This window comes from Saitoella complicata (assembly GCF_001661265.1).
Source record: "Saitoella complicata NRRL Y-17804 unplaced genomic scaffold SAICOscaffold_20, whole genome shotgun sequence".
NCBI classification, from domain to species: domain Eukaryota; kingdom Fungi; phylum Ascomycota; class Saitoellomycetes; order Saitoellales; family Saitoellaceae; genus Saitoella; species Saitoella complicata.
In genome coordinates this window covers 55,798-69,926 of record NW_017567011.1, presented here as the reverse complement: position 1 = coordinate 69,926, position 14,129 = coordinate 55,798, and the positions used below count along the sequence as shown (strand labels likewise).

At 53.1% G+C, this 14,129-nt stretch overlaps 7 protein-coding genes and 2 non-coding genes across 9 annotated transcripts; 7 read left to right on the top strand and 2 right to left on the bottom strand.

Moving 5' to 3' along the window:
• Window positions 1-290: 290 nt before the first annotated feature.
• Window positions 291-2,772, top strand: SAICODRAFT_8970 (uncharacterized protein; the record flags this gene model as incomplete). The annotated part of the gene is made up of 4 exons (XM_019171648.1): window positions 291-416; window positions 472-710; window positions 769-1,083; window positions 1,134-2,772. The coding sequence occupies 4 exons, from the start codon at window positions 291-293 to the stop codon at window positions 2,770-2,772; spliced, it is 2,319 nt and encodes a 772-aa protein (XP_019022428.1).
• Window positions 2,773-3,064: 292 nt separating this feature from the next.
• On the top strand, window positions 3,065-3,596 carry SAICODRAFT_26752 (acyl-CoA N-acyltransferase; the record flags this gene model as incomplete). Its single annotated transcript, XM_019166975.1, has 2 exons — window positions 3,065-3,212; window positions 3,274-3,596. 2 exons carry the CDS (start codon window positions 3,065-3,067, stop codon window positions 3,594-3,596), a joined length of 471 nt encoding a protein of 156 aa, XP_019022427.1.
• Window positions 3,597-3,724: 128 nt separating this feature from the next.
• On the bottom strand, window positions 3,725-4,757 carry SAICODRAFT_31278 (alpha/beta-hydrolase). Its single transcript, XM_019167886.1, has one exon. It carries the CDS (start codon window positions 4,661-4,663, stop codon window positions 3,758-3,760), a length of 906 nt encoding a protein of 301 aa, XP_019022426.1. The 5' UTR covers window positions 4,664-4,757; the 3' UTR covers window positions 3,725-3,757.
• Window positions 4,758-4,824: 67 nt separating this feature from the next.
• SAICODRAFT_t129 lies at window positions 4,825-4,898 on the top strand. Its single transcript has one exon. It is a non-coding gene; the product is annotated as a tRNA-Asn (tRNA).
• An 807-nt stretch (window positions 4,899-5,705) lies between these two features.
• On the top strand, window positions 5,706-6,098 carry SAICODRAFT_45067 (oxalate decarboxylase; the record flags this gene model as incomplete). Its single annotated transcript, XM_019168800.1, has 1 exon — window positions 5,706-6,098. A coding segment is annotated over one exon (393 nt), but the record flags the coding sequence as incomplete, so codon positions are not given.
• Window positions 6,099-6,369: 271 nt separating this feature from the next.
• On the top strand, window positions 6,370-8,090 carry SAICODRAFT_72605 (uncharacterized protein). Its single transcript, XM_019170786.1, has 3 exons — window positions 6,370-6,851; window positions 6,953-7,312; window positions 7,338-8,090. Exons 1-3 carry the CDS (start codon window positions 6,606-6,608, stop codon window positions 7,953-7,955), a joined length of 1,224 nt encoding a protein of 407 aa, XP_019022424.1. The 5' UTR covers window positions 6,370-6,605; the 3' UTR covers window positions 7,956-8,090.
• A 505-nt stretch (window positions 8,091-8,595) lies between these two features.
• SAICODRAFT_t130 lies at window positions 8,596-8,683 on the top strand. Its single transcript has one exon. It is a non-coding gene; the product is annotated as a tRNA-Tyr (tRNA).
• A 929-nt stretch (window positions 8,684-9,612) lies between these two features.
• On the top strand, window positions 9,613-11,235 carry SAICODRAFT_8965 (Phosphoacetylglucosamine mutase; the record flags this gene model as incomplete). The annotated part of the gene is made up of 1 exon (XM_019171644.1): window positions 9,613-11,235. One exon carries the CDS (start codon window positions 9,613-9,615, stop codon window positions 11,233-11,235), a length of 1,623 nt encoding a protein of 540 aa, XP_019022423.1.
• Window positions 11,236-11,413: 178 nt separating this feature from the next.
• Window positions 11,414-14,097, bottom strand: SAICODRAFT_26747 (uncharacterized protein; the record flags this gene model as incomplete). Its single annotated transcript, XM_019166974.1, has 2 exons — window positions 11,414-13,810; window positions 13,876-14,097. 2 exons carry the CDS (start codon window positions 14,095-14,097, stop codon window positions 11,414-11,416), a joined length of 2,619 nt encoding a protein of 872 aa, XP_019022422.1.
• Window positions 14,098-14,129: the final 32 nt, after the last annotated feature.

Below are 14,129 nucleotides of genomic sequence, written 5' to 3'. Positions count from 1 at the left end.
AAGTCCCCATAACGGACGTACGAATCGATTCGATACGATACAGTACGGGTAAGCAGGTAAGCGAACGACACCTCAGTACGAACAGACGGGACACACCGCGACGACGGTTACCATCAGCCAGCATTCCCTTCCCTTTCTTGGTCCCCACATCGACGTCATCCACAATCCTCCTCGTCTCTAGGACCATGGCTCCATCAATCCCAGGCGCATGGGAGAGCGAATCAGGATCACCCATACGAGAGAGATCATCTCCAATTGCAACTGTACACAGTCGCGAGCTGAGCTCCACCATGGTGGACACTGATACCTATGTGTTGGAGTACCTGGACGAGAATTTTCGGAGTGTTGAGGGTTTGAAGGCCGTCAATGAGTTGTTGGATACTTTACAGACACAGCAGAAGGCGTTAGGTGAACAGGTATTCTTGTCGATGGAACTATCCGCCTCAATGAGACTTACTGACAACTGTACAGATCCTTGAAGCTAAAACACGGATGGACACAACTCAAGCGGAATCTGCTTCTCATGCTCGTTCTATACTTGAAGAGGTTGATGAATTGAGCGCAAAGAGAGCAGAGTATGAGATGCACAGGGCAAGGTCCGAGGAGTGGAGTGGCTCCTTGGGGAGGCTACGGGAGTTGGACGGGTCATTGAGGGATCTGGATGTTGCATATGGATACGCGAGTATCCTAGCAAAGGTCAAATCACTCAGGTATGCCTGTCAATTACTACTAAGCCGCCATACGCATGACTAACTTGCAATGGTACAGTATCGAAGCATCCTCTCTCATCACAACCGACCCCCGTGCAGCCCTAATCCCTTACGCGTCCCTTCGCACCCTCGCCAAATCTCTCCGCACCAAAAACATTGACGCAGACTCCTCCGCAATCCATCTCATTGAATACGTCGATCTGAGTTCTGACGCGTTGTGGGAGGAGATGAAGAGGAAGTTAAGTGAGGGGTTCAAGGGAGCGTTGGAGGATTTGGGTTGGCCAACGATTGTGGCAAAGAGTATGGAGGGATATGAGGAGAAGATTGCAGCATTTAGGATTGGATTTGAGAAGTTGCTGGTGTTGGAGCAGCCGTACGTGACACCCTACTCGTTGACAAACTCTTTGCTAATAACACATACAGTGACGCCAACGGTAATGACACATCGTCACAATCAGGACCTCTACTGGCGTTTTCCGTCCTGACTGAACCACTCGACCTCCGGTTTCGCTACCACTTCCAATCAAACCGAACCACGAACCGGCCCGACCGCCCAGAATGGTTCTTCACCCATCTCCTCACCCTCTTCGAAGACCATTCCGCCTTCATAAACACAGTCATCCAGCCCATCCTTGCCTCCACCGGTCTCGGCCAACGCATTGCGATGAACGAACTTATAACAGCGATGTTGCCTACGGCCGAGAGAAAGTTGAAGCTGTTATTGGTTGAGATTGAGGGGCATGCAAAGGTGTGGAGTCATCTTGTGCATGAAACGCTGAGGTTTGATGATGCAGTGAGGGAGAGGTGGATGTATGTACCTTTTGGACAGGAAAGGTGGAATGGAACGGTGGAAACCATCATCGGAACTCCAGCTTTGTTCGAGAAGTGGTTGAGTATCGAAGGTGAATTCGATTTGATGAGGTACCATGAGATTCTTGCCTCGCCGGATGCGTGGCAGTTGGAGTTTGAGGGTATTGACCCTGCAGTAACTAAACCGACAAAATCTGCGTTGAGATTGAAGGATATGTTGGATACAATTCTAACACGCTTCGCTCCCCTTCCCCGGTTCGATCATCGGGTAAACTTTTTTCTCGACGTACAACTTGCAATCTTGGAAGGATATTTGGATCGGCTGAATGGGATTTGCGATGCATTTGAGACATTGAGTTCGAGTATCATCAGAGCTGTTCCAGGTGTGCACCGTGATGAGGCTCGGACTACCATGGGTGTGGGTGGGTTGGAGAGACTTTGTCGCGCGTATGGGAGTGCCGTGTTCTTGGAGGAGACGATGAGAGAGTGGTCAGAGGATGTCTTCTTCGTTGAGTTATGGCAGGATTTGGCAGATGCTGCCTCAGACACGAGCAGCGATGAACCAATCGTTGGGAGTATGGGGGTGGAACAGATTGCAGGGAGGACGTCGCGTGTCCTTGTCACAGATCCGGAGAGTGGGACGCTCTTTGACGAGACCATGGAGGCTTATCAGACGTTGAGGGTAAGAGCCGAGACATTGATTGTCCGACATCTCAGCAAGGAAATGGCAAACGAGGGCAAGACCTATGCAAGATTACAATCTTGGAGCTCCGTCAGGCCAGCCGAAACTACCACCATCTCCCCCGAATTCGCCCAACCAATCCAATCCCTGACAGCCATGCTATCCTTCCTCTCCACCACCTTTGCTTACCCAGTCTTCCTCCGCCTCTACCGCTCCTTCTCATCGGATTTTCAACACTGGATTTGGGAGCATATCGTTGAACGGAACAAGTTCTCGGAGCACGGCGGGAGACAGTTCAAGAGGGATATGGAGGGGTTGTGGCAGGCTTGTGGTGAGTTTTGTGCCAGGCCGGCAGTCAGGATGGGAAAGGTGGAGGATGCGTGTGTTGTATTGGGATTGCCTACTGCTGCGGATGGTAAGGGGGAGGTGTTGGATTTGTGGAGTGTGTTGAGGGAGTTGGATGCGGGTGGTGAGCGGGCCAATGTTGTCATGGGCAAATTGGGGTTGACGTCTGTGGATTTACATGAAGCACGGTGGTTGGTGGGGAGGAGGATCGAGGCAGTTGCGTGAGACCCGACTTTGCTTTTGGTAGTCGTAATATGACAAAAACGAGGAAAGGATCACAAAGTCCAAAGTATCGTCCAGCAATTGCTTGAGTATAGACCACAATCTCCTCCAGTTAACTAAATTCACTTTTGCCGTAAACTCAATTCCTGCGGCGCCGGTCGGCGCCGCCGAATCCGCGTCGAACTGCAGCTGCACCAACAGACGTACGTCGATCGCGAAAAGGTGGACCTTAATAACGATTCGAGTCCTCGAAAGATACCCTGATCAGAGAAGCAAAGAAAGAGCTCTAGACAACATGGCTCCATCAAAACGAATCGCCCTCGATGATATTACACCAAACAACCTCGGCACCTTCAAGAAACTCCACCAAGTAATCTTCCCAGTTCCGTACTCTGAGCAATTCTTCAAGGAGACACTCGTGATTGGGGAGCTTGCGAAGCTTGGTACGCCTTGATCCCATTCCCCTCCTTCTGTGTGCAGTGGGTTAATGTTTGTGTGGTACAGCCTACTTCAACGACATCTCCGTCGGCGCCCTCCGCCTCACCCACGATAAATCCACCCCCACAATCCTCTACATCTCAACCCTCGGCGTTCTCCCTCCCTACCGCTCCCTCTCTATCGGAACCACCATGCTAACCCACACCATGACTCAAGCCAAAGAGCTCGGATGCGAGGTTGTCGAGGCACATGTGAGTACGGAGAATGAAGTGGGTGTGAAATGGTGGGAGAAGAGGGGGTTCGAGGTTGTAGAAGTGGTGAAGGGATATTATGAGAAGAAGAAGGAGGGGGGAAGGGATGCGTGGTTGATTAGGAGGAGGGTTGAGTGAGGTATTATGGCGGTGGTGGGGGTACGATATGTGCAAGAAAATAAGAAAGAGGGAAGATATAGACCGGTGAGCATCTATAGCATCAAAATATACCCAGCACGCTCATGCGCCGTCGAGTTCTCTTATATCGCACACCTTTCATATCATGCCAACTCTTTATCCTACAACTTCGGACTCCCATCTCCCATCTTATCATTCCCAACCCTCTCCAAAACCCACCCTCCAAGCATCTCCACAACCCCTTCCCACCCCTCCTCGTTGAGCACCTCATGCGCACCCCCCGGCACGCCCACAAAACTCTTATCGCCGCCTCTCACACCCGTCGCGCCCTCCACAAACTCCCTACTCGCCTCATAATCCGTAACTAAATCCCCATCGCCATGGTACACGAGCAGAGGGATGCGTAGCTCGTGTGCACGCGAGAGAGTGGAGGGACCGAAGTGGAGCATGGTGCTGATACCGTGGAGGGTACCGGTGTCGCGCATCAAAGGGTCGGCTTGTATTTCGCGCTGTTTGGTCGGGTCGGAGGTCATGTGGCGTGGAGGGAGGTTCGTTTTCATTTGGTGGTTTGGACGGAGTTTAGCCGCGAGTGAACCGAGAGCAAGTGTTATTCCCCATGGTCGTGCGGAGGGTGCTTGTCGTAACAAAGGCGAGCTCGAGATAACGCCCTTCAGCGGACAGTGTGGGTCTTCGCCGTGTTGGATTGCGTATGCGAGGGCTAAGGCTCCGCCCATCGAGTGTCCCCATAGGAAATCCGGGCGATGGGTGTGTACCATCCATTGTATATCCCCCATCTGGACTTCACTTCCCCCTGTCACACCCCATTCCTTCTTCTCCGTCGCACTCCGCCCAAAACCTCTCGAGTCCCATGCAACCACCTCGACTCCCTTAGAGGCTAATAATTGGAAAACATGGTCATAGCGCTCGATATGTTCGGCGAAACCGTGGACGAAGAGCACACGAGCCAGGGGAGCTGGGGTGGGTGTCCAGGTTTTTGAGTAGAGGCGGTGGGAGGGGGAGGTTGGGGGTGTTAGGTAGGTTGTTGAGGTGGAGACTGTGTAGGACATCGTTCGTATACCTTTGACTATCGTTAATGCTTGTCTGGTGATGGCCAGGGTGAGTGTATGCTGTTTGTTCTTGGTCGTTTGGGGTGTATGCTGGGATGACTGCGGGGCGTTTCATGACGATGTCTGTCATCAACAAAAAAGGGCATTTTTCTACCATCAATGGTTTCGTGGCGCAATTGGCTAGCGCGTTCGACTGTTAATCGAGAGGTTGTGAGTTCAAGCCTCACCGAGACCGTTTTTTGTGGGGTTTCCTGTTGATTGACACTGTTTTTACCCTCGGAACGCTACCATACGGTACTGTTTTCATACCCGCAAGTGTTTTAATAACGGCGTGTACCCCGCGGCCGGGTAGTTATGGGCTCCTTTATGACCAGATATACCTCAATTGTTCGATTTTGATCGCCATGGCGTTCGTACCCACGTTCATCGGCTCATCTTGCCTTCCACCCCGACCTCCTCTTTAGCTGACTCTTTCAAGCTACGGCAGGTCTTCGCGGCCGGTCTCTAGCCGTCCATCACACCATCCCCGTCTTCCCCAGCCTATATATGTTCTCCGCAGCTAAAGCCCTGGCTGATATGGAGCCCCGCCCTGTCGACTACTGCTGCCAAGAAGCCAATATCATCTCAAACGTAAGAAGGAGCTACGGTCATCAGACCTTGGCCATGATCCTGTACTCGTACGACCATCCCTCGCCGTGCGATCCACTTCCGCCCTTGACTAGTACTCCCACCTACGCCCACACTTCCTCGGCCTCAGCGTCCCGCTTCGGCAAATCTCACCTTATACAATCAGCCTACCAAGATCACCCCCACTAACGCAACGATTTTCCTTAGCCTATCACCGCACACTGCAAGTATCTCGTAATCTACGCGTACCACGTGCGTCAGTTGCACTTGTGGGATCTGAGCTCGAATATGACTTTTAAGAGTTGTCGACGGCGGAATGGTGTACAAAACGACCATCCTGGGAAAAGGCGAGAGGAGGACAGAGGGGATCATGGGGTCACAAGATGATCATTACGGGAAAGCATGTGCGTTGGAGGAGGGGAGTGAGTTTTTGCTTGTGTTTGATTCGGGGGATTTCAATGAGGATGATACGTTCCTCGTTACGGATTGGCTGGCGCATACGCCGAAGGAGGAAATTGCCAAGGATCCCAATGTCAGTATCTCTGACTTGCAATCTTTGCCCTCGAGCGAACTCTACACCTTCCCCGGACAAGTTCCTAACACCACTCCCGATGCATCTCTCCCTACCTCGCCCAACGGTTTGATCAACCCGGGCTTTTCCTTACACGCCTCCCAGGTCCCCTACACCAACCTCGCCGGCGGCCAAGTCAAAATCATTGACTCCCACTCCTTCCCCGTCGCAAAAACCATCGCAATGGCCGAAGTGATCATCCAACCCAGCGCCATGCGCGAACTTCACTGGCACCCAAACTCCGCCGAATGGAACTACTTCATCTCGGGCTTCGCACGCATCACGGTTTTTGCTGCCCGTGGGAATGCGAGGACGTTTGATTATCATGCGGGGGATGTTGGGTATATTCCGCAGAGTAATGGGCAGATGAGTACTTCTTCCTAAGTTTGGACAAGTGAGAAGAGCGTTATGGTAGGTTGGTACTCTGAATAATATTTCTTAGTGAACATCTTTCTTATTGTATCTCCGTTGTCGCTTGTGTTGTGCCGGCCGAGAATATGAATGCAAGGCCGCCTGCACTGTCAATGCCCGCCGTGACACTTTATAGGAGCAATATTCAAAATGTCGAAATCTCAACCAAAAGGTCGAATCAGCACGTTCTGATGCCCAAGGCCAGGTTACTCAACAGTCCCGGATGATTGCCTATCTCGGCATTTTGTATGGCATCGCTCTAGTAACGTAGACAGTCAGTCATACGAGCTCCTCGACCACGGCAAACCTCCAAGTCAACTTTACCGACCAGCGATGGCTTTCGCTCCTCCACGAAGGGCTGCAAGTACCACCATCAGGCCTGATGGCTCAACAAGATCTGCGTCAGGCATTGCAAGTACAGGCTCTACGCGTCCAGCTTCGGTTACGAGCTCGTCGCGTGTTGTGCGGCCGACGGACGCAACTAGGAGTGTGAGAACGTCGTGGATACCGCAGTTATCACCCGTGAAACCGAAAAGCAAGGCTGCTTTGGTTGATGGTAATGGAGATGATGCCGGCGAGGTTCAGCTTGGTGGGAATGGAGTTTCGCGGGGGAGTGCGAGTGCACGGAATAGTCTGGGTTCAGTAATACCAGGCAGCGCAGCGATGACCACAAGCACCAGAACATCCGCGATACCAACCTCACCCGCGCTGTCTACGTCGTCAAGGACCACGGTTTCGCGACTCGCCACGTCACGCATGTCGTCCTCGCCGGGAACTTCATCTTCAACATCAACTCTTCGGTCGTCAACAAGAATCACGAAAACACAATCAGCCCTGCCGTCATCTCCGGTAATAAGGACAAGAGCAGGGATGACTTCGATACCGTCTCCAATCAAATCATCAACCCGTACAGTTACTACGGCTGGTACGTCCTCCACCCTACGACGAACGGCGCTTACATCAACATCGGCACCCCGGAAAATCACGCCAACAATCTCAACCCCACCGCCTGCATCACCCAGAGTTACGGCAGAAGGAAAGTACGTCCCAGCCAGGTATCTACAGCCCAGCCGACGCCAAGCCGTTCAACCCGAAACTCCACCTCGACGACCAGCTTCGTCTTTGACACAGCAAGACCTTACGAGTACGTCGATTGAGAAAGAACGGCAACAAAGACATTACAGAACGAAGCTGTACCAACTGCTGTACGAGATCAAGAATTTTCCACCTGCACACCATCCCTCCACCGTCGCCTCCCTGAAGGAACGATACAAAGCGCTGCAGGAGAAGGAACAAGCCCTCCACAAACGCCAGCTCGGAAACGTCTTTCAAAAAGAAATCCGATCCCTCGAGGAAGTCCTCACCCTCGGCACAACAGTCGAAATCGCAGACGCCATCCGCCGCGCCGAACGCGTCCTCGCCGCACCACGCGAAGCCGGAATCAGCAGACTACGACATGCGAAACAGGGGTTGGGGAGGGTACAAACTGGACCTGGGAGGTTGAGAGATGTTGTTGAGGGGATGAAGGAACTATTGAGGGTTGAGATTACGGTGATGGAGTTGGACAGGGAGTTTGAAGCGTTACGGGCTGGGATGGAGGAGGCGGAGGTATTGGAGGAGTTTGAGAAGGGATGGGAAGAGTCGTTAAGTGCAGATATCAAAAGCGCTTGGCTATCTGTATGACGTGAAGTAAGGTTGGCTGCCTTATGATGGGATTGACTGTTAGGTACATGTACGTACACGCATACCATGCAATACTTGACCGATGACAGGCCTTGATAAGCAGTCCCACTTGAAGAGAGCTTCCGAAGCGTAGACAGTCTGTTGGTGCTGTTCGGTTTCTTGTACATGTACGGGCTGGGGCCTTGATCATCAGGATAAACATTTGAACGCTCAAACAAGTTCGGTATTTGCACGCTACCAATGTCTGAACCCAAACAGTCTGAAAATGCATAGTTACCTGAGTAAGTGACCAGTCTCAACGTCTGGTATATTCTGGACACCCGGTCTTGAGGGTGCATCCTTACTCGATCCTGTCCGAGCAGTGAAGCAACACAGCATTACTGATTCTATGGGTCCGACTTCAGCGGACTATAGCTAAGTAGGTTAGTTGTGATATAACCGGCTTTATTCACCTGAGATAACATCAACACACCTGTCTTCTTGGATACACCTCACTCACGAGTTGGACCGCCAGCAACATTATAGTTTATCAGCAGATCGCCGTCTGATACGAGTAAAAGGTAGTTCATGGTCGTGGGAATCGTTAAAACTCACACAACGCATTACATACTTTACCCAGCAGGAAAACATCACATGTAACCCCTCGATGGTGTAGTTGGTTCATCACGTCGCTCTGTAATGGTAACATCGTCAAGCGAAGGTCACCGGCTCGACTCCGGTTCGAGGGATTCGTTTTCGCTTTTTTGATTTCCCATGCTTCATGGTCTCTGCTCAATGGCACCGCATTGCACCAGACTCGAACGCTTTTCACCATGCTTTCTGTACCTATTGTCATGTTCTTGAGTGTCCTTCTTCGACTGTATAGACTCGTGCGCGCTCATTGCCATTATGCATACTGTACATTGTAGGAGAAGTCTTACCGCCCAGCATACGCCGTGTAGTGAGGTATATGGTATTGTGGGTATAATAATGTGTGTCCTAATCTTATTGTTCTTGGTTTCTAGGATCGCAGATTAGAGAGTGCCTGTGTTCCCGTGATCATGACGAGCAATGCCTGGTCCAACACAATGGTGGCCTGTAAGAGGGATATCAATCTCGTCTGCTACCCGAGACTTTTACCCCGCTTACCAATTTCCAAAACACCACTCAAACGGTGCGCAACACCGAAACACGCTCAACGGACTATGCCCATACCCCAAGGTCGCGAGTTGAACCGGTTGAGACTCGCCGTGATCCTGATCTGCCGGCGGAACTTGCGGCGATTGATCTGGCGACACGACTGCGGAAGGCTGTGCAGTAACGGTATTCTTCTGCGGCATCTTGTTGACGTGTAATGGCATACCCCGAACTTGCGGCCCGAGCGTCATGGTGGCTGATTACAAGGGGTTAAGGTTGCGGACGCCTACGGTAAATCGAGGCAGAGGCCTGGTGGCACGAGGGGATGCCCTATGTTGAGAGGATCAGGATACTGTCGCTTTCGACCTTCCACGAGCCATCTTCGTAGAGTCGTAAGGGTTTAGGTGTTTACGTCTCGTAGGGATTTGAGGAGGAGTGTGGCGCAGCAGCTCGGTCCGGGGTCAGGGCAACCGCACGTACGATTCACGTCGTATACGAGACTCCCTCGAATCACCAACAAGGACAACGGATCAGATCAACAATGTCCACCTTCGACAACATCTATACTGCCGTCGCTGAGGCTTCCTCCGGCTTTGCTAAGCCTCAGGGTCTCATCTACGGTTATGGTACCGCTGGTTTCCGTCTCAAGGCCAACCTCCTCGCCTCAGTTGTTTTCCGCGTTGGACTGCTCGCTGCTGTCCGCTCCAAGAAGCTGAATGGCCAGACAATCGGTGTGATGATCACTGCTTCTCACAACCCCGAGGAGGACAATGGTGTCAAGCTCGTTGATCCCCAGGGCGAGATGTTGGAGGGAAGCTGGGAAGCATATGCTACTCTCCTCGCCAATGCCCAAACCGACACTGAGCTTGTCGAAGCCTTGAAGAAGGTTGTTGCGACCACCAAGACCGACATGGGCATCAAGGCCAACGTGATCTTTGCCAAGGACACTCGATCCTCTGGTCCCAGTCTCGTTGCCGCACTCCAGGCTGGTCTTACCGCCATGAGCTCTGAGTATAAGGACTATGAGATCTTGACCACTCCTCAGCTTCACTACCTTGTCCGCTGCATCAACACCGCTGGTACTCCGGCTGAATACGGTGCTCCTACCGAGCTGGGTTACTACGAGAAGTTGGGTAAGGCCTTCAGGACCCTGATGGACGGAAAGACCCGTCCTAGCGCCGTGTTTGTGGATTGCGCGAACGGTGTCGGTGCACCGAAGTTGAGAAACTTGAGAAGGATTGTCGGCGAGGACATCTTGGACGTACGAATCATCAACGACGACATCGAAACCCCATCAAAGCTCAACTCCCAGTGCGGTGCCGACTTTGTCAAGACCAACCAGAAGCTGCCCCCCGGTTCTCACATCGCCCCTCAGGACCGCTGTGCCTCCCTCGATGGTGACGCCGACCGAGTTGTCTACTACTACCTTGACCAAGACTCCACCTTTCACCTCCTCGACGGTGACAAGATCGCTTCACTCGCCGCCATGTTCATCCAGGATCTCGTCAAGTCCGCAGGTCTGGAAGAGGAGATCAAGGTCGGTGTTGTGCAGACCGCTTATGCGAATGGTGCATCTACGGTTTACTTGCAAAAGGTTCTCGGTGTCCCTGTGACCTGCACACCTACTGGTGTCAAGCACCTCCACCACGCTGCCCAGCGCTACGATGTCGGTGTCTACTTTGAGGCAAACGGACATGGCACCGTCCTTTTCTCCCCCACTTCTCTCAGCATCATCGAGGCTGCTAAACCTCAGAGTCCTGCTCAGCACACAGCGTTGCAGAGCTTGCGCGCGTTGTCCGATTTGATCAACCAGACTGTCGGTGATGCTCTTTCCGATCTCCTCATGGTCGAGGCGATCCTCGCGCACAAGGGCTGGGGACCCAAGGAATGGGATGGTGCTTACACCGACCTCCCAAACCGACTCGTCCGTGTTGTTGTCAAGGATAGACATGCCTTCACCACCACCGACGCTGAGCGAAGACTCGTCTCTCCCGCCGGCATCCAAGATCGTGTCGATGCCCTTGTCGCCAAGTACAAGGGTGGTCGTGCCTTTGTCCGTGCCTCTGGAACGGAGGATGCGGTCCGTGTGTATGCTGAGGCTGGAACCAGGAGTGAGGCGGATGAGCTTGCGTGCAAGGTTGCTGGGCTGTTGAGTGACTACTAAGGACGTTAAGATATATTATAGTATCCAGGGTAAGCACGGTCTTGGAAATTGTGGGGAGGTCGGTTGCGGGAGCTAAGGAGGCCTCGTATAATCCGTGAGAGAAATCACGATGTAGTTCTCTAGATGTATCCGATAAGGTATAGCATTGATATATGTGAAAACGCCTGTAACCGTCCGGTCATACCATAACCAACCCATCAAACCTGCCCAACCGCTCCCTAACACACTCCGGCAACTCTAGCCCGCTCTTCACCACCGACTCCCTCCTAACACCACCATCGACCACCAAAACCTTCGTGTCTTCACCTCCTCGACCTGGCGGCGTGATATCTATCCGTACTCCATCCTCGAACAACATACTCCACTTCCTTCCAAGTTTGGCGCACCACCCAATTCCATCCACGAATCGCGCAGTAGAATCCGCAGCATCCATGTCGCGCTCTTCACCAGTATCTTCATCACCGTCATCTTCTTCGTCGGACTCAGGTTCCTCTTCCTCCTGCATTTCCTTACTCTTCCTCCACCAACTCTTCACAGTATCAAGATAATCCCTCCACTTCGTTGGTACGCTCCCATCAACGCTTCCTTTCCACATCACCCTATCCTCTGCATCCTCAACCACAACGTCTTTCCCCTCCAAGATTCGAACATATACAACCTCCCCACTCTTCCTCCTTATCTTCCCCTCAAAATCACCATTCAGGAAGAGTCTACCCCGACCCCTCGGCATCTCCAAAGCAAGCTTGACGCTCTTCGACCTCACGATACCGACGAAGCGGCTAGCGTAGCGGTACACGGGTAGATACCTCAGGGGTAAATCATCAAGGACATACCTGACCATTCCGCCTCCATGACGAGGGATGATGGAGACTTGCGTACCTGAGGCGTCGATGTGTACCGTATTTTCCGGATCCGTGAGGAGGTCGAGGATGACGCCTTTGTCGTTCCCGAGGATTTCAACGAGGCCGTGTTTTGTGTGTTGTTTGAACCCCTTTAAACCCGTTGTCTGGAATCGGTATTTTGTTGCGAACTCACTCTTCGGCGAGACGACCTTTGTGAGCGCAGCGCTCGCCGAGGCAAAGAGCGTCCGCAGTGGTGTCGTATGCGGTAAAAACCTCGTAGACTGAACTGCAGCTCTTCTGGCTCGTGGTCTTGGTGTGATGATCTCGTTAGAGAATGCAGCTGCAGCGCTGGACTGTACCGGCATAAACGTGCTCAACCCTAATGCCGAATCGCGACTTCCACTACTCGCCTTCAACTCCTCCCTGACAAACCCAACCCTCGGCCTCTCTCTCCTCCTCGCATTCTCTTCCGCCTGTCGTAACTCATTCAATACAGATCGTCGCGCAGCGTTAGTGGGGAATGTTTCAGGTGGTGATGAGCCGAAGGGGAAGGATTGTGTTGGTTTGGCTTTCATTGCGGAGGGTGGAAGGGGTCGGGCTTTTGGGAAGAGGATTTCCATTGCGGTTTTGCTGGGTGGGGCTGTGGGTGGTGAGGTAAACGCGTCGTCGTACGGTGCTTGTTGAGGCGGTGATGGGAAGTCTTCTCGTACCACGGGACGAGGACGTGGAGCGTCATATCTGGATGCGCGTAACGGAGGATAGAAATCCTCGTCCTCATCCTCGTCGTCCTGGTGCCGTCTACTACGCAGAGGTGCATCCTTCCCGTAGTCATTCCCCAACTCTGACACATCCTCACCACCATCTTCCTCCTCCCGCATCCAAGCCCGTATCCGATCCTCCGCCAACCCCCTCACCGTCCCCGCACGCGACCGATTCAGCGCCGTCGGTAACGGCGGTAACTTTGGTGTAGGCAGTATCTGCTCAGACACCTCCTCGTGCTTTTTCGACACCCCACCGAACCGTCCACGGGCTTGCGGGAGTTTGACATGCGGTTCTTCCACATAGGTTGTTCGTTTGACTCCACTCCCGACCGACGACGCCAAACTCAGCGGCGAATACTGACTCGACAAAATCGTCGGTTTTCTCCTCCTCTCATCACCAATCACCACCGTCTCCTTCACCGGCGCCGCCTTCTGCACGAAATACTCATCCCTCAATACATCCCTCGCCGACATCCCCTTAACCGTCGTGTTGTTCGACATCCGTTCCAACAACCTCTCCAGCAACCCTGCATCGCCGTGGTTGACACACCCCCGTCGACCAGGTCCCATATACATCCACCACCCCAACCTCCCCAACGCTTCTACATCGTCCTCCACCGTACCGGGTGTTGGTGTTTTGCTGATTCCGCGGAGGCGTACCCGGACATCACCATTGACGAGAGCTACATTCTCGGCGCACAAGTAGCCGTGTACGTGGCCTTGTTCGTGCATATACGCCAAAACTTCAGCGAGGTGTCGGAGGATTACGCTGATATCCAGCGTGGTGGAGGAGGAAGATGTCGAGGCGAGGGTTTCGGGTGCGTGGTCGAGGATGAGGTAGACGTTCTGCGCGTCTTCGAAGGAGTAGTGGAGTGGAAGAATATGTGGGTGGGTGGATAATTCGTGGTGGAGCTCGACGCGTTTGGCGAGGTCGCGGCGGGCGGGGAGTGTCGTGAGTTTCGACTTTGCTATCTAATCCCCACTCCATTAGCACAGCCCTCCACATCCAAACACCAACGCAGGCAACGGCGACATACCATCTTGACCGCAACCCTCTCCCCTGTATCCCTCCACCACGCTTCATACACCTCACTGCTCCGCCCTCTTCCCAGTAGTTTGCCGAGACGGAGGTCGCTGATGCGGATGGTGGCATCGCGGGTTGCTTCTGTGAGGAAGGTTTCGTCGCCGGTGGGGGGTGGGTGGTGGGTTGTTGTGGTTGGGAGTGGACGTCGCCAGCCGCGGGGGTCAGCGAGGGGCATGGGTTAACCTCGGACTTTCGATAGAGCCTTGG